At 42.9% G+C, this 18865-nt stretch overlaps 1 protein-coding gene and 1 long non-coding RNA gene across 3 annotated transcripts in view; one reads left to right on the forward strand and one right to left on the reverse strand.

Moving 5' to 3' along the window:
• Nucleotides 1-18532, forward strand: part of LOC130109277 (ubiquitin carboxyl-terminal hydrolase 15-like) — a 46228-nt gene extending 27696 nt beyond the window's left edge. For both annotated transcript variants that reach the window (XM_056276092.1, XM_056276093.1), the window contains 12 exons: nt 3827-4051; nt 5197-5280; nt 6272-6366; nt 6661-6849; nt 7464-7582; nt 9287-9568; nt 9887-9957; nt 11563-11678; nt 12555-12704; nt 13374-13477; nt 13837-13925; nt 16172-18532. In XM_056276092.1, the coding sequence (XP_056132067.1) occupies nt 3827-4051; nt 5197-5280; nt 6272-6366; nt 6661-6849; nt 7464-7582; nt 9287-9568; nt 9887-9957; nt 11563-11678; nt 12555-12704; nt 13374-13477; nt 13837-13925; nt 16172-16516 (1869 nt within the window). In that variant the 3' untranslated portion in view covers nt 16517-18532. The remainder of the gene's footprint in view (nt 1-3826; nt 4052-5196; nt 5281-6271; nt 6367-6660; nt 6850-7463; nt 7583-9286; nt 9569-9886; nt 9958-11562; nt 11679-12554; nt 12705-13373; nt 13478-13836; nt 13926-16171) is intronic.
• On the reverse strand, nt 6617-8013 carry LOC130109278 (uncharacterized). The gene is made up of 3 exons (XR_008809990.1): nt 7929-8013; nt 7521-7579; nt 6617-6718 (listed from the first exon to the last, which is right to left on the reverse strand). It is a non-coding gene; the product is annotated as an uncharacterized LOC130109278 (long non-coding RNA).
• Nucleotides 18533-18865: the final 333 nt, after the last annotated feature.

The raw sequence follows: 18865 nt of genomic DNA on the forward strand, positions 1-18865 counted from the left end.
GGATGTTCTTTGTCTGGAATGTTGTACTCCCTGGCCATTGAGCCCCTGTGTGAGTTGTCTGGAGTTGCTTTTGCTGGTTGCAGCACAACTTTTAAGCTCTCTGCCTATGCCGATGATGTAGCTGTTTTTGTAAAGGACCAAAGAGATATTGATGTCTTAGTAAAAAATGTTATCAAGTTTGGTCAGATATCATCGGCTAGGGTAAACTGGGGAAAAAGTGAGGCACTGATGGTAGGAGAGGGACTGAACAGTAAACTCATGTTACCTGGGGGATTGACATTGAAAAGGGGAGGGATGAAATATCTGGGAGTGTTTGTGGGGAATGACACCTTCTCAAATAAGAATTGGGAGAATGTCTTGGAAAAAGTTGAAGGGCGTCTTAGGAAGTGGAAATGGATTCTACCACAACTGTCGTATAGGGGGCGCATGTTAGTAATCAACAACCTGGTGTCATCAACGCTATGGCATCGATTAACATGCGTTGATCCTCCAACCAACCTCCTGGCCAAGATTCAGGCTGTGCTGGTGAACTTTTTCTGGGACAACTTGCACTGGATTCCTCAGAGTGTGCTGTACCTTCCTAAAGATGAGGGGGGTCAAAGGCTAGTCCATCTGGCCAGCAGGGGTGCAGCCTTCCGCCTCCAGTTCATTCAAAGATTGCTCACTGGGCCTAGAGATCTACTGTGGCGACCAGCAGCCTGTGCAATACTTCGACGGTGTTGTGGACTCGGAATAGACCTGCCCTTGTTCCTAATGGCTATTAAGAACTCAGACCTCAACGGATTGCCTGGATTTTATCGTGGGCTCATGAGAGTGTGGAATATGTTTAAGAAGGAGAGAATGGGCTGTTCTGACTCTCTGAGCTGGCTTCTAAAAGAGCCGGTGGTGTATGGTGGGCGTATGGACACGTTCTGCGACTTTGGACCCACGGTATCAAAGCTGTTCTGCCAGGCAAAGGTCGTCACATTGGGTCAGGTGGTGGAGCTGGCTGGGCCCAATCTTGACAACGCTGCCACTCTAGCATCTCACCTGGGAGTGAAATCTACGCGCCTCCTTAGTCGGGTACTACTTAAGTGGAACGGTCAGCTCACAGCAGTAGAACGGGGGCTTTTGACATCGTACTGCAGTGGTTCTACTCATCCCAATTGTGAGGATCCATTTCCTGTTTTAAAGGTTGTTCCTGATCTGAAAAATTGTATGGGGCCACTTTTGGATTTGGGAAATGCTCTTAATGAAAGGCTGAATGTACTTAAAGGTAAGACCATGTATAATATGCTTGTAAAAGTCTTGAATAAAGATAAACTGAGTGGTCGGACTGATACACCCTGGAGGGCCCAGCTGGGCTTGGGGGAGAATGTGAAGCCAGTCTGGAGGGGCTTATACAAACCACCGTTAATTAAGAAAGCTGGTGATCTGCAGTGGAGGGTCTTGCGTGGCATAGTGGCGGTCAATGCTTTTGTTTCTGTGCTAGACCCTAATGTGAATGACAACTGTCCCTATTGTGCCCAGAGAGAAACAGTGTTTCATTGCTTTTCAGAATGTGTGAGGCTTACACCCCTGTTCCTGCTACTAGACCGCTTATTTAGATCATCTGGGGAAAGTTTCTGCAAACAGAATTTCATTTTTGGTTTCAAATATAGTCAACGTGTAAAATTTAAATGTCAACTCTTAAATTTTATTTCAGGGCAGGCAAAGATGGCTATCTATGTGAGCCGTCAAAAGAGAATTAAAGAATGTATAGAATGTCATGTTGAACTGTTGTTTTGCAGGATGGTCAAGGCCAGGATAAAAGTAGACTTCAATTACTACAAGGCAATGAAAGACCTGGTCACATTCACAACCTTGTGGTGTTATAAAGGGCTGCTGTGTTCCACCATAAAAGATGAGCTGGTCTTTTCTAAAGAACTTGGATAAAAGAGGTCTTACCTGTTTTTTATTTTTTGAGTTGTCGGTGAATGATTGTTCTTTTGGGCTTGTAAAAAATGCTTATTGATTGTTTATACCTCGACAAGTATTGTTTATGTTCGGAGGGATTTCAAGTCTGCTTTTTGTCTAAATTTTTCTGTTAAATAAAGACTTGGTTTAAAATTCAAATTCTCTCTCTCTCTCTCTCTCTCTCTCTCTCTCTCTCTCTCTCTCTCTCTCTCTCTCTGTCTCTCTCGCCCTCTCGCTGTCTCTCTCACACACACTTTTCTATCCCTACCTCTTTCCAGTTTTAATTTTGTTACCTGTCTGGTTGAAATGGTTGTGGTGCTGCTCTTTTTGAGGAAATTTTACAAGGTTTAAAATGAATTATTGTATTATTTTGTTAATAAATATTTCCTGAGTAATGTAGTTGTTTTCTCAAATGTTATTCGGCATTAGTAAATAAAAATAAGCATTTACAGAGTAATAACAGGTTACAGAGGCTATTTTGCATGGATATGAATACAGGCATGCCTTGAGATTGTGGCTTGCCCTTTGGTGTGCCTTGGGTAGAAAAAGTCTGAAAACCACTAGCTTAGACGACTGGGTCAGAGCATCTCCAAAATGGCAGGTCTTGTGGGGTGTTCCCAGTATGCACTAGTCAGTACCTACCAAAAGTGGTCCAGTGAACTGGCAACAGGGTTATGGGAACCCAAGGCTCACTGATGCACGTGAGGAGCAAAGGCTAGCTTGTCTGCTCTGATCCCGCAGAAGAGCTACTATAGCTCACATTGCTGAAAAAAGTAAATCCTGGCTATGATAGACAGGTGTCAGAACACACAGTGCATTGCAGCTTGCTGTGTAGCCTCAGACTGATCAGAGCGCCCATGATGACTCCTGTCCACCATCGAAAACACCTGTAGTGGGCACATGAGCATCAGAACTGGACTTTGGAGCAATGGAAGAAGGTGGCCTGGTCTGATGAATCACGTTTTTTTTTAACATCATGTGAATGGCCGGGTACGTGTACATCATTTACCTGGGAAAGAGATGGCACCAGGAGAAGGAGACTATGGGGAGAAGGCAAGCCGGCACAGGCAGTGTGATGCTCTGGGCAATGTTCTGCTGGGAAATCTTGGTTCCTGGCATTCTTGTGGATGTTACTTTGACAAGTACCACCTACCTAAATATTGTTGCTGACTAGATGCAACCCCTTCAAGGTAACGGTAGTCCCTGATGGCAGTGGCCTCTTTCAGTAGGATAATGTGTCCTGCCACACTGCAAAAAGTGTTCAGAATGGTTTGAGGAACATGAAAAAGTGTTCAAGGTGTTGCCTTGGCCTCCAAATTCCCCAGATCTCAATCCAGTTGAGCATCTGTGGGATGTGCTGGGAAAAACAAGTCTGATCCATGGAGGCCCCACCTCGTAACTTAGAGGACTTAAACAATCTGCTGCTAATGTCTTGGTGCCAGATACCAAAGGACACCTTCAGAGGTTTTGTGGAGTCCATGTCTCGATGGGTCAGAGCTGTTTTAGTGGCACAAGGGAGACCTACACAATATTAGGCAGGTGGTTTTAATGTTTTGGCTAATCGTATGTAGTTTTAAACAGGAAAATATTATATTAAAGGTATGAATGCATTGGTAATTACATTTTTGCATGTTGGTGTATAAGTTGTGTGCATTTTCTATGGTTATATGGCTAGATTCCTCTGCTGTCTTGGTGTTTCAGGTTAACATTTTCATTGTTGTAGACTTTCGTTTGTCTCCCCTGCTGGGGACAAAGGACTGTGGATCCTATCAAACTGCGTGTCTCTTTCTGCTGCATTTTTGTGGTATTTTTCTTGGTGGTGTGTGCTCACTTTGCTGGAATACTACTGAGGAGTTACTTTTTTCCCCCTTTTTTTCTTTGTCTCTGCCAGGTGGTAGCAGAGGAGGCATGGGAGAACCATATCAAGAGGAACGACTCCATCATCGTTGACATCTTCCACGGCCTCTTCAAGTCTACCCTTGTGTGTCCTGTCTGCGCCAAGGTGTCTGTGACCTTTGACCCCTTCTGCTACCTGACCCTGCCACTACCAATGAAAAAGGAGCGTACGCTGGAAGTTTACCTGGTCAGGCTGGACCCTGTGACCAAACCCACACAGGTAAATCTCAATGCCTGGGGACCTAGTCCCCCCCCCCCCCCCACCATCTCCCCAAATTGGACGAGAAAATGAACAAATACATTTTGATTTTCGTGTAATGCACCTTACCAGTACCAGTCACAGCCTCAATAGTTTGTCACTTAATGAACTGTCCCACCTCTTAAGGTAAAATGAATTAGTGAATTGTTTACATTTGCAATTTGTTTATATATATATATATTTAGCCCTGTGATGGCCTGGCGGCCTGTCCAGGGTGTCTCCCCGCCTGCCACCCAATGACTGCTGCAATGGGCTCCAGCATCCCTGAGAGCAGGATAAGCGGTTAAGATAATGGATGGATAGATGTGTGTGTGTGTGTGTGTGTGTGTGTGTGTGTGTGTGTGTGTGTGTGTGTGTGTGTATACATACATACATATACATACATACATACATACATATATACACACACAAACACACACACATATATACACACACACACACACACACACATATGTATATATGTGTATATATGTATATATATGTATATATATATATAAGTTAGGGGTGGAATCTTTCAGAATCTCGCGATTCCATTTGATTTCGATTCTTGGGGTTATTATTCGATTCAAAATTGATTTTTCATCAGAAGGATTCCCGGTTCAAAATCGATTCTAGAGTTGGTACATAGGGGTACTAATTTTAGGAGCTGCTCCAGTCCACTGTGTGCTAAGAAAGGTGGTGTGGCAAATTATGGCACAAAAGCAGACTAAAGTGTGTATAAGATTATGTAAAAAGACTGGGGAAAAAAAGGTTTTTGAAAATCAATTTTTGGAATTTGTGAATCTGTTCAGAACCATAGAAGATAAGAATCCTGATTCTTACGTGAATTAGTTTTTTTCCCCCACCCCTTTCATACCACCTGGCATAAGCACAAGGATTGCTTATGGCATGAAACAGGCTTGTACTGTCTATTAAAGAATTTACTTGAATCACTGGATTATTTTGCTCCTTATTTGTTGAGCACTTTCCCTACCGTTGAATGTTTAATTTAATGAAGTTTTATATAGTGTGTATGTATATATATAAAAATTCAAATTGCCGTACCCTGACATGATAACATCTGAAGACAATAGTTCACGGCCATGTTTTGTCTCATTATGTTGCAGTATAAGTTGACTGTGCCAAAAGTGGGCTACATCTCTGACCTGTGTACCTCCCTCTCTAACCTGTCAGGGGTGCCTGCCGAAAAGGTAAGAATTCCCCTCAGCTTTGTTTCTAGTCAATAATGTCAATGTCTTATTAGCTGTCACAGTGTAATGTAGTGCTGGCTTTGCACTGCACAGTCCAGTAGACTTTTTTCCTCTCCACACTGTTCCAATGCAGTTTCAGCAGCTCTGGGCGGGGTGTTGTATCACCCTCCTGCCTAATCGATTGTAAAGCAATTTCAGCAGGTTAAGTTTTAATGCTGATGCTTTTGATACAGATAAAAGCACTGGAAAAGCAGTCAAGAAAAGAAATAGGCACTCTTTCCTTGAAAGGCTTTTTAAAAAATTTTGCAGTCTCCGGCACAAAGATAACCAAGGAGATTCACTGAGGAGACCTCTGCACTGTTGATTTGAATACCGGCCCTATACTACTAAACTTGAGCTACTGATGTATGTTGAGCATGGATCCCTTCCTTTTATTGGGTGTAATTGACTTTGACTGGTGCCTGTCATTTTTTCAAGTGTTTTTTTTAGCTGTCTGAATTTTGTGTATATGAGGCTTTTGCATAGTATATACAGTTTAGCGGACAGAAATAACTTAAGATATAGTTCATTTATTCTTTTGTGTCATTAGAGACCCAGCATCTTTTTTTTAAAGAGGAAAATTGAGAAAAATATAGTTTTTAGTATCAGGAAACTTTGATATATATATATCCTGTATTAGCTATTTTTGCTATATGATAACATCATTAACACAAAAGCAATCTTGAGGCCAAAAGCCTGAGCCTGTTTTGAGAAACATAGAGCTGTTAAAATTGGAGAAGGAAGTTTCAAACATATTTGAATACCTGGTGCATATTGTCTTTTTAACTTTGTATAATTTCATAAATTCCATATGTTGGTTTAGTCAACTAAATGGCACAAGACATTGTCACATTATTCTACACAACCCCCTACTCCCAAGAAGAACAAGGGTCTGCTAGTGGTATTTCATCTAACTGACTGTGCTATCTAACATCCTTTCTCCCAACTCCAGATGATCGTAACAGACATCTACAATCATCGCTTCCACCGGATCTTCGCCACCAATGAGAACCTGAGCAGCATCATGGAGAGGGACGACATCTATGTGTGAGTGACAACAGCAAAGTTTGCCTAACAGTGGAGGATAAACTTCATGAGCCAAACCAGAATCAAAATGACCTTATTCTCAAAGTGCAATAAATGCAGTATAATTTGTTTCGGTGACTTGTCAGAAAATACCACCATGACATAGGTGCATGTTACCCAGTGCAGCAAGAACAAGAAGAGTGCTAGACATACAGTCGAGAATAGATCATATTTATAATGACAAAACAAATGGCTTGACTGCAGTGTTAATAACAGGCCAAATGTCCTGCTGTCCTCTCTCTCCTTTCTGTGAAGCTTCGAGGTGGCAGTGAACAGGCTGGAGGACACAGACCACGTTGTTCTCCCCGTGCACCTGAGGGAGAAATACAAGCAGTCGGGCTACAACCACACCAGCACGCCGCTGTTTGGACAGCCCTTCCTTGTCACAGTCCCCAGAACCCTCAGCGAAGACAAGTTATACAACATGCTGCTCCTACGCCTCTGGTAGGCCCGCTGCACCCATTTTATGATATTATCTTTCACAACTGATTGTAAATATTTAAACTCCCTGGCCATTGTGGCTGCAGAGCTCTGAATTTCATTTTCTGTTTCTGCTGTTTCACAAGCCAAATGTAATATTTTAGAATGGAAAAGAATTGTCACTCGTTGGTTGGTTGGTTGGTTGGTTGGTTACCTGGAAAGTCGGCAGTCAAAATACAGAATAAGTATTGTTTGGTCTATGGTACAACTGTTGGTTGTCCTTCACTTGTATGTTGGTGTCTGACCAGTATTGTTCTGCAACTATTATGGACATCTGCAAAAGCATGATTATGTTTTAGGGATATAGTATTAATGAATATAAAAACAAATTTTGAGGTCATATTCATTGTAGTTGTTTAATAAAAAGCCTCCCTAAACCATTTTCTTCATTTTTGTGGAACATTAAGATGGGGAAAACTGGCTGACTGGGTGTAGTATAAAAAGAAACACATTTTTCAAAAATTAATGCCCACACAAAGACTTCTGATGGAAAAGTGCAAATTATTTACGGCATATTTTAAGTTCACAGGCAGCAAGCTGTTATAGTAATAACTTATTTATTGTTTGTGTGTTTACAGCCGATTTGTGCACTCAGGTGTGGAGGATGAGGATGAGGAGTGTGATGAAACACCCACCTCCAAACAACACACCGTCAATGGCAACACCACCAATGGACTCCTGGAAGAGGGATCACCTAGTGAGTACACATAGGCACATGCTGAACTTGCACATAATAACAACACATTGACATACACTCAATTTATACTGGTGAGCCAAAACATTATGACCACTCACAGGTGAACCAAGTAACGATCATCTCCAAACAAGGGCACACGTCAAGGTTTGGTAGATTAGATGGTAAGCGAATGATAATCAGTTCTCGTAGTCAACGTGTTGGGTGCAGGAGAAATAGGCAGGAGTAAAGACCAACTTTGAGCGACTTTGACAAGGGCCAAATTTTTATGGCCATACGACTGGGTCAGAGCATCTCTGAAACGGCAAGGCTTGTGGGGTGCTCCCGGTCAGCAGTGGTGAGTACTTACTGACAGTAGTCCAAGGAGGGGTAAACCAGCGACAGGGTGTTGGGCACCCAAGGCTCATCGATGCGCGAAGGCAACAAAGGCTATCCCATCTGGTCCGAACCGACAGAAGGTCAATTGTGGCACAAGTCACAGAAAATTTTAATGATGGTTATGGGAGGAATGTGTGACAACACACAGTGCATCGCACCCTGCTGTGTATGGGCCTGCGTAGCTGCAGACCAGTCAGTGTCCATGATGACCCCTGTCCACCGTCGAAAGTGCCTTCAATGGGCACATGAGCATTGGAACTGGACCTTGGAGCAGTGGAAGAAGGTCACCTGGTCCAATGAGTCCCGTTTTCTTTTAGATTTCATGGATGTACGTGTGCGTTATTTACCTGGAGAAGTAATGGCATCAGGATGCATTGTGGGAAAACGACAAGCCGATGGAGGGAGTGTGGTGCTCTGGGCAATGTTTGACTGGGAAACCCTGAGTCCAGCCACTTATGTATATGTCAATTTGACACGTGCCACCTACCCAAACGTTGTTACAGAACAGGTACACCCTTTCATGGCAATGGTATTCCCTGATGACAGTGGCCTCTTTCAGCAGGATAATGCACCCAGCCACACTGCACACATTTTTGGGGAATGGTTTGAGGAACATGTTGAAATGTTATATGTTGCCCTGGGCTCCAAATTCTCCAGATCTCATTCCGATTGAGCATCTGTGGGATGTGCTGGATTGATAAGTCTGATCCATGGCAGCTTCACCTTGCAATTTACAGGACTTGAAGGATCTGCTGCTACTGTTTTGGTGCGACATACCATAGGATACCTACAGGGGTCTTGTAGAGTCCCTGCCTCGGCAGGTTGGTTCTGTTTTGGCGGCACCTGGAGGACTAACTGTATATTAGGCAGGTGGTCATGTTTTGGCTCATCGGTTTAAGTGTGTGTCTATAAATAAACCTATCAGCAGACCTTGGGCAAACATTCTGTATGGAGTAATTGCAAAGGAAGTTTTAGGGATATGGAGGGCTTCAGAATACTTATTCCTGCTAAGCTTGAGTTCATAGTACTGATCATCAGAATAAAAACCACCACAGTTCAAGTTGAAAGAACCTGAAAAAAAATCTCATGTTCACTAGATATAAATGTATATCCCACCATTATAGATAGGTCTGTGTTGTCTATCTTAACTGTTTGTAAAAAAAAAGTAAAAGAGAGAGACCCTAATGTCAGTCTCCCTCTCAGTTGTTGGAGAGCCACAGTTGTTAACTAAATACCTGTTTTTGTTGTTGTCACACAGTGTCACTTGTTTGTTGTTATCTTTCTTTGAAAGCAGTCAAACGGCGCTAACATCTCTTGTACCTCCTCCAGGTGAGATGGAGACTGACGAGCAGGACGATGAGTCCAGTCAGGACCAGGAGCTGCCCTCTGAGAATGACAACAGCCAATCAGAGGACTCGGTGGGTGGGGACAATGAGCTGGAGAATGGCGTGGTTGGTCCAGAGAACTCCACCAAAGGCCACCAGACAACTGGGCACAACAAAAAGAGACTCTTTACATTCCAGTTCAACAATATGGGCAAGACAGACTTCTCCCTCATTAAGGAAGATAGCAGGCAGATCCGCTTTGATGAGGGACACCTCCGACTCAGTGGTAGGCACTGTTTTTAAGAGGAAGAGAATGAATCACTGCACCCATTACTGAATTACGGAAAAAGATGGATGAATAAATGGTAGTTTGATGAATGTGCAGTAGAAGGCATAAATCATTTAATTTCTCTACATAAATATAAAGATGAATTGATGCACAAAATCAGGCAGTCAAGTAATATATGTATGTACAGGTGGCAGAAGACAGAAATAAAAAAAATGGTGCCAATATCAAAGTTTTCAAAAGGGAGAAAGCAGAGGTGGAGTTACTTCTGACTCTTTCTTGACTCACTGGTATTCTTACAATCCCTCCCCTCCACAGATCGTTCCTATCTCTCCTTGGACTGGGAGCCTGAGATCAAGAAGAAATACTTTGATGAGAGTGTTGTGGAGGTAAAGCAAATAAACTCAAAGCTATAGGAAAACGTGTTTCACTGTTGAAGCATGTATATGCCCTTTCATGGGCCGTCAGCAACCAAATTTGGCTTCCTGAAGGATCCAGCTTTGGTTTACTTTGATATTCCGCTTGAAAGAAATCATGTCCAATATGCCTCCAAATTACAGCAATGCAACACAACTGCAGCAATATGACAGACTAGCGGCTCTATCAGACATTTGATCCTTCAACCGTCAGTTTGACTCTTCATCTGTTAAGTATCTTTGAGCAAGACACCCACATTCCCTTTTGCTCACAGATTTGATGAGAACATCAGCCAAATGACTAAAATGTAAATGCACCATTAAAATGTGATATTTTATGCTTAAACACTATTTTTAACCTATTTTCACTGTGCCACATTATAGTTAAAGAAAATTATTACTGGAGTTTTCATATTTCGTGGTTAGCTTTTAAAGGAGGTTTACTGTCATTGGACTCATCAAATTTACAGTTTAAGAACACTGACTATACCGATGGGAAATACTGCTTTTATTTAGTAGTTCAATTTAAATCCACTTTGAGTACTACTCTCCATCTATACACTGAGCCTAGTGTGTAGATTGAGCAATATTTCAGGTTATACTGTCCTGAAAGTTGTAATAACCTGAATATTATGTAGAAAAAACTTCAGGTTATACTGTATATTACCTTACAGTGGCCTCATACAAACAAACTCACCCAAGCTTTGGATTATGGAAAAGTATTAAGTACACTGTAATATTGTTAAAATTTTTTACATTATGTCATAACTAGAAGAACCCCGCTACAATGTAGCGGTTTGGTTATCCACCCGTCTAAATCTCCCTCCTTTTCATCCTGCCAGCTCTCCGCCTTCCCCCTGCCCCTAAACCCCCCCTACTCCAACTCCCTCCCCCCAAATGGTCAGAATCATCTGAAATGCCGAGAAAAGTGGTTTTTAGCAATTTTTAGAAAATGCATATTTTGCATAATTATGCATAATTATTATAATTATATTTTAATGTTCTGCTATTTTTCTGGTCCTCTCTGGAACAATACATACCACCTCCAAAAAAAATTAGGATCATAAGTGCATTTTTGCAAAAACGCATATATTTTGCATAAGTCCTAGAAAATCTTTTTTATATAGGTGAAAAAATCAAAGATGCTCAGAATCATCTGAAATGCCGAGAAAAGTGGTTTTTTAGCCACTTTTAGAAAAATGCATATTTTGCATATTTATGCATAATTGTGCATAATTTTAATTTTCTGGGATTTTTCCCTTACTCTCTGAGACAATACCTACCACCTCCAAAAAGAATTAGGATCATAAGTGCTTTAGTTTTCGGTCCCGCTATCTACACTAACACCACACACACACACATTACGAAAATATATGAGTAGATATCCAGCTATGTTTATCATGCACAGGAATATATTGTCCTCAACACACAGGTTTGGTCATGGAGTAAATCCATACCGGTGGTTTAATGGCAGCCCCAAGGCTTGCTGTTTTGTTCTTCTTTTTCTAATTCTCAACAAAAGGTCATAGAAAGTGTTCAGACTAAAAATGTTTGTTTTGTCTTTGTGCGTGTGAGCAGGACTTTGACAAGCATGAGAGCATGGAGTACAAACCTCAGAAGAAGGTCTTCTTCAAGCTGAAGGACTGCATCGAGTTGTTCACCACTAAAGAGAAACTAGGGGCGGAGGACCCATGGTGAGACACACTCACAGCTCAGTCAAAACACCTTTACTGTGAATATGGAATAAAAGTAAGAGTGGAATAGTAACACTTAATACAACCAGCCAAACCAACTGCCTAGTATTTGACTGTGGTTGGTTAAGTTGGTTAAGTAATAAACACAACACCCATTGCACGTTGTCCGTCTTGGGAGAGAATTCCCTCTGTTGCTCTCCCTTAGATTTCTTCACGTTTTTTTCTCCCTGTTAAAGGTTTTTTTTAGGGAGTTGTTCCTTATCTGATGCAAGGGTCTAAGGACAGGATGTTGTGTTGCTGTAAAGCTCCTTGAGGCAAATTTGTAATTTTTGACATTGGCTATACAAATAAAATTGACTTGGGCGTCTGGGTAGCATAGCGGTATATTCCGTTGCTTACCAACACGGGGATTGCCGGTTTAAATCCCCGTGTTAGCTCTGGCTTGGTCAGGCGTCCCTACAGACACAATTGGCCGTGTCTGCGGGTGGGAAGCCGGATGTGGGTGTGTGTCCTGGTCGCTGCACTAGCGCCTCCTCCGGTCGGTCGGGGTGCCTATTCAGGGGGGAGGGAGAACTGGGGTATAGCGTGAGCCTCCCATGTGCCAGTCCCCCTGGTGAAACTCCTTACTGTCAGGTGAAAAGAAGCGGCTGGCGACTCCACATGTATTGGAGGAAGCATGTGGTAGTCTGCAGCCCCCCCCCCCCCCGGATTGGCAGAGGGGGTGGAACAGTGACCGGGATGGCTCAGAGAGCAGGGTGATTGGCCAGGTACAATTGGGGAGAAAAAGGGAACCCCCCCCCCAAAAAAAGTGACTTGACTCTTATGTGTGTGACCGCCCTCTTGCAATAATGTACACATATGTGTCCCATCTCCCAGGTACTGTCCAAACTGTAAGCAGCACCAACAAGCCACTAAAAAGTTGGACCTGTGGTCCCTGCCACCTGTGCTGGTGGTCCACCTGAAACGCTTCTCATACAGCCGCTACATGAGGGATAAGCTGGACTCCTTGGTCGACTTCCCTCTCAGGTACAGAAATGTCACCTCCCCCACCCGCATTGCCACTACCACAGACTCGCATGCAAGAAGCAATATATCATTGCGGTAGTAAAGATAGTATGCTTTGCTTCAATCAGTGTCACATTATTTTTAGCTGTGTATCTGTTTATCTTATCAATCCTCTACCTCTTCTAACGAGATCTGCTTCATTTGTACTCCCCCAAGCCCACTGAAGGCCTGCACCAACACAATAAAACACAATCTTGCACACATACAGAAACATTTGCTTAAATGTGGATTTTGATCAACATGCACAGCTCATGATTTAGTTCCACAAAGTCCTGTACTACACTGGCTGGATATTATTTTGACTTCTTTATGCATGCTCAATGACTCTAAAATAACGTCTTTATGCATGCTCAATGAATCTAAAATAACCTTAATCTAGTGGAGAACCTGAGTTCTTGCCGTAGGGATGAAATGTATTAATGTGTTGAGGGTTTTCATTACTTTTCACTTTCTGTCAGGGCCTTCTTGATAGATATCAAAGCCCAAGGCCTGGACTGCACCAGTAGTGGTTTTTTTTTTTAGAAGCCCCATATATTGCTACATGTCCAAGGCCATTACTACACAGCATACACCTGCATAGATCTACAAACATAACACATAGTGACTTGTCCACTGGTGTGCATCTTGCAGAGATCTGGACATGTCCGAGTTCCTGATCAACCCTAATGCGGGGCCCTGTCGCTACAACCTCATCGCTGTGTCCAACCACTACGGAGGGATGGGTGGCGGCCACTGTAAGAACCACCATACACACATCGCAGCTGTTTGCACACCTGTTTGTGTAACAAGAACATGTGTAAACATTACTCCAATGTCTGCTCCAACACACATGAAATACGTATCTTGTATAACTTCTCATATCTATTGAATTTACAGTCATATTTGTGATACGTTTGCTTCCATTTAGCTTCATGGCAATAGCATTTCACACTCCACTTTAGTTCCTTAGCACTCTGTATCTGATGGTAGTGTGTGTGCTCCTGCTATTACCCACATGCATTTACTATTGTAATCCCCAGGTTATACATCGCCCCAGAAATGTGCACTACTTCCTATTCTCACATACTGTTTGCTCTCATCATGTTCTGCACAGATACAGCATATGCCAAGAACAAAGATGACGACAAATGGTACAACTTTGATGACAGCAGCGTGTCTCCTGCCAGTGAAGATCAAATAGTGGTGAGTGGTTTTGTTTATGAAAGCAAAGCCGTGAATTCAAACCAGAAAGTACTCCCACTTGCATCAGAGATAGTTTATCTACAGAGACTATAAAGTTTTCTGACTCAATCAGCTTTGAAGGTCATCTCTCGGTGTAAAAAGTATTATCTAAATCAGGGGTCCCCAACCACCGGGCCATGGACCGGCACCGGGCCGCAAAGCAATTGCTACCGGGCCGCAAGGAAACAATATGATATACAATATTAAAATAAAAGCCCGGTCCAGCCATGGGACTGTGTAATGCTACAGGGCTTTTAATTTGAAACAGATACTTGCAGTATGTACAATGATGTAATTTTATAACGTGGCATTCGGCAGACCAATGGTAACTAAATTCATAATTCAGAGACTCACTCAGTCAACTAGTTACTAGCAGCTAGTTTTTTTTTTTTTGCCCCCCCTCCCTTTTTTTTTCTTTTCTTCTTTTCTTTCTCTCCAATTGTACTTGGCCAATTACCCTACCCTACCCGCAGACATGGCCAATTGTGTCTGTAGAGACGCCTGACCAAGCCAGAGGTAACAAGGGGATGCGAAGCGCCGACCCCCGTGTTGGTAGGCAACGGAATAGAACGCTACGCTACCCAGCGCACTAGCAGCTAGTTAGCTACCATGAGCGGTAAAAAACAAACATTGCTTGAGAGTTTCTTCGGAAGAGGTTGGGGAGATAAAAGGTCTAATGACGATGATAATGCAGAGACAGCAGAGGCCGAGACAGCAAAAAAGAAAAAAGAAAGTAGGAAATATGGCGAGTCGTACCTAAAATATGGCTTTATTGCGACCGGTGACTTGCATCCTCCGAACCCCCTGTGTGTGATATGTGGAGACAAGCTGTCTAATGAGGCAATGAAGCCTTCAAAACTGCTTCGGCACCTTGCGTCCAAGCAGCCTGCTCTTAATGACAAAACGGGAGTTCTTTGAGCGAAAACAATGCGAGCAAGCGGGACAGAAGCGCGTGCTGAGAGCCACCACCTCTACACATGCTGCTGCTCTGAGAGAGTCATACTTAGTGGCTAGTCGTATTGCTAAGGCTAAGAAGCCTTTCACTATCGGCGAAGAATTGATTCTGCCCGCTGCCAAGGACGTGTGCTGTGAACTGTTGAGGGAAGCTGCAGCTAACAATGTGGCAAAGGTTCCTCTGTCAGCTACCACAGTTTCAAGGAGAATTGATGAAATTGGTGAGTTGCAATGTTGTTATATGTTTGTTATGTTAATGCGAGGAAAATATGCGCTGTGCTTGATATCCAAACGTAACTTTAAATATTATGATACTATTGATTTATAAGCCTCACCTATATTCCAGTTGTTATTAACCCTACCCCGCCCCTCCCCCGGTCCGCCAGGTGTTGTCAATATTAAACCGGTCCGCGGTGCAAAAAAGGTTGGGGACCCCTTATCTAAATGAAACATTACTAATGTCATTGTTATAAAAGGATTAATTCGTGCACAATGGATAGTTTCAGGTGATGTATCTCATTGGTCAAAGAAGTTTTCCATCAATACGTGAGAGCTTCATTGGTTGCTGTGGCATCTTCTGCCAACCAATGAATCTCTGCTCTGGAAACTAGTTATCAATGTGTCGAACTTTGTCCTGCCTTTGAATCCATATACACAACTACATGCCTTTTCTTTATTGTAGTGTCTGGTCTGAAAATATTCAGCTGCCGTGTCCCTTTTGTATCACTGCTGTTCTCGTAATCTCATCAAGAACCACCCAGGTTAGGGTATTATGGCTGTAGTCCATTGGGACCCTCAGTTAAAGATTTCACATTCTTAAACGTACCGGAGGTCCAAGCAATTTAAAGCAACACTAGCATTGGCAGGCCAGTGAATGCACTCTTATGGTAACGCGTCCTACAATTTATTCTGACAACAAACAGTGCGGATGTATGGAATTGAATCCTTTTGCAAAGCAAAACTATTTGAATTGGATCCTGTATTGACAAGGGATGTCATTTATTTAAAAAAAAGAAAAAGAAAGAAGCTGTCATTGAATTAAATTCAGTCATTTATTCTCCTTGGATCTACAACTGATCCAACACAAAAAAGGAGCTTGTCAAAGTCAGCAATGATCGGTTCACCCCTGCAGAGTCATGTTTGCGTAGAGGCAATGTATAATGAGGTTGAAATAATTGCTTTTCTTTATTGTTTTTACTTGGTGTGACTATGACTACTCTTTGTGTTTGTGTGTGTGTGTGTCATGCCTGTAGTCCAAAGCAGGCTATGTGCTGTTCTATCAACGCCAGGACACGGTGAAAGGAACTGGCTACTTCGCTCTGGACCGTGAAGAAGAGGAGGAGGAGGAGGATGACGAGGACGAGGAGGGAGAAGAGGATGAAGAGAATGGCGGGGACGAGAGGCAGGAGAGAAAGAGCACCTCCTCAACCCAGGGAGCCAGTGCCGCCTCCTCCTCCACTGGTGTGGCCCTCCAGAGCGACGAAGAGGACCTCAACGAGAACTGGCGCAGGAAGAACGACAATGAAAAAGACGAGGAAGAAGATGAAGGGGAGGAGGAACAGGCGACCAATAGAGACGTCGCAATGAAAACCAACTGAGGGCCAGAGGAGAAGCGGGGGGACAGAATAAATGGAGAGAGGGAGAGAGAGAGAGAGAGCAACTTGAGATCTTTCCATCCAAAGCCATATGGACGCACAGCACGGCAGCAGGGCCCCACCACTCCTGACCAGCCGGCCCAACCCAGCTGGCCAGCAGGGGGAGCCACTGCGGGCTGGATGACTGTTAGGACAGGGAGCTGCTGTGGTACACTGACAAGCAATCAGGGCCCTCCTTTGTGGTTCGATCACTGTGTGCGTGCGTGCGTGTGCGTGTGTGTTCTGTGTTAGAGTGAGTCGCCATATCCATTTATTTCTTTTTATAAATAACCACCTCCCCCACTTTGCCCTCTAAAAATCAACAAAAGAAATAGCCTCTCTGGAAAAACCAAGTCACTGAATTACATCAGGGGTTTGATTTTTAGGCGTTGCAGTGCTTGAAAAACATTCAAGAATCGATTCTTGGAATGTTGGCGTTGGTGGGGCGCCCAAAACCTCCCGTCACCGTTCGTTTCTGCCCTTTTTATAATTTGGAGAGCACTGCATTGTTTGCATATCATTTTACCATTGTTTATGTTATCATTTAGGCCGAGTAAATATTTCAAACACTGAATTATACTGAGTTTTACATGATGCGCTGAAACCTTATTTAGAGACTTGTTGCACAATCACCAACCCCCCCCCCCTCACGTCATTTGTTTTCTTAAATAGAAACGTATTAGTGCCAGATGTACTGCAGTTGTTTTACAGTTATTGTCAATGTGGTGTTCTCATGTAAAAAAATGCTTTTAAAGCTGCCTTTATAAACCAGCGGGGAGTTGCATCTACAGCTAGATTTTTAGTTAGGAATCACATCCATTTCTTTTTAAAAAATTTTTTTTTATATAATGTCAAACAGCCAAACTATCTTAGCTATGTATTGCTGCTGCTACCTTTACTATCTTGCTTTTATTTTTATTTTTTTAAATTATTTTTAGAGACAAAAATCAATGTATTAATGAAGACTTCAGCATTTTAAGGTCCTGAGCTTTCCCTCCCTGGTCTCTTCAGCTGATATATTTCTATAGATTTCTTTTTCCCACCGTCATCAGAGAGCAAATAAAAGCAGGATGTAGAGGAAACCCTGGACAACTTTTCCAAAATAGCCACAATGCAGTTGATTGTCAGAATAATTGAAAAGGGATATAGTGGACATGTTTCCGAAGGTCTTTGTGTGCATCTGTACGAGTGCACTTTTTTTCCTTTTTTTTTTTTAACTAGCTCTGCAAAGTTCACAGTTTGACGCAATTAAAATCCACTGGAAATTAGCTAAATACCTCATAGATCCTGCTTCTGAAGTCCTCTCATGGCTTTTACCTCTTTAGGTTGTAGATGATGTCAATAGCTTTACCAGAACTTTTCTTCCCCTACCTTATTTTTATTCTCTCTTTCTCTCTCTCTTTTTCTCTCTCTCTCTCTCTCTCTCTCTCTCTCTCTCTCTCTCTCTCTCTCTCTCTCTCTCTCTCTCTCTCTCTCTCTCTCTCTCTCTCTCTCTCTCTCTCTCTCTCTCTCTCTCATCTATACACACAGACATCATTCTTGAGGCGCTGTGAGATTAAGAACATCGGTGATTATGTTGACATCAGATGAATCATCTGTTTGGATCACCTCGGCCTTAAATCTTAATCTCGGGACTAGTCGCCTTTTCTTTGCACACAGTTATCACAAAGTCTGTCTCACTTGACCCTTTCCACGCATAGCCCAGACGCACACAACCACACAACCGATGTGCAAAAACGCACACACACACACACACATACACACAAAGTCCGTATTATTGTGACGTTCTGCTCGTTACATCGTCGCCAGTTGAGCCTGAAAACAAGGTTTCTCATCCACAAGAGGGCCAGAATGTATGCCGAATGGACTGACTTGAACAGATGCGTGTGTGTGTGTGGTTGATGCCTTTTGATTCATTATAGGGCCAGGAGTAATAATAATAATTATTATTTGCCTCCACTTCTTGCTTTGGTCGATTGTGGTGGGAATGGGTGGGTGGGGTCATCTTTGGGATTTTTCGCCTTTGATATTAGCTGTATGAATTCATGAGTACTGCTGTTGGACACGTTCCCCCCCTCGAGGGGGAAAATGCTTCATTGTGGTTGTTTTACTTGGGAGCATGGTGGGGGGGCGGGGTCCAGGGAAACCTGCAAACCCAAGGGTTTGCCAGCTTTAAAGGTCATGGTGCAACAATGTATTTTGAGGCAGAACTTTGCGGGACATTGAGACCCATGCTGAAGTCTGTTCTGCACGGTGGTAGTTCATTTCTCACCCCCAACCCGTTCCCTCCAGTTTCCATTGTAAACAGCGTAA

This window comes from Lampris incognitus, chromosome 3 (genome assembly GCF_029633865.1).
Source record: "Lampris incognitus isolate fLamInc1 chromosome 3, fLamInc1.hap2, whole genome shotgun sequence".
In the NCBI taxonomy this organism is placed as follows: Eukaryota; Metazoa; Chordata; class Actinopteri; order Lampriformes; family Lampridae; genus Lampris; species Lampris incognitus.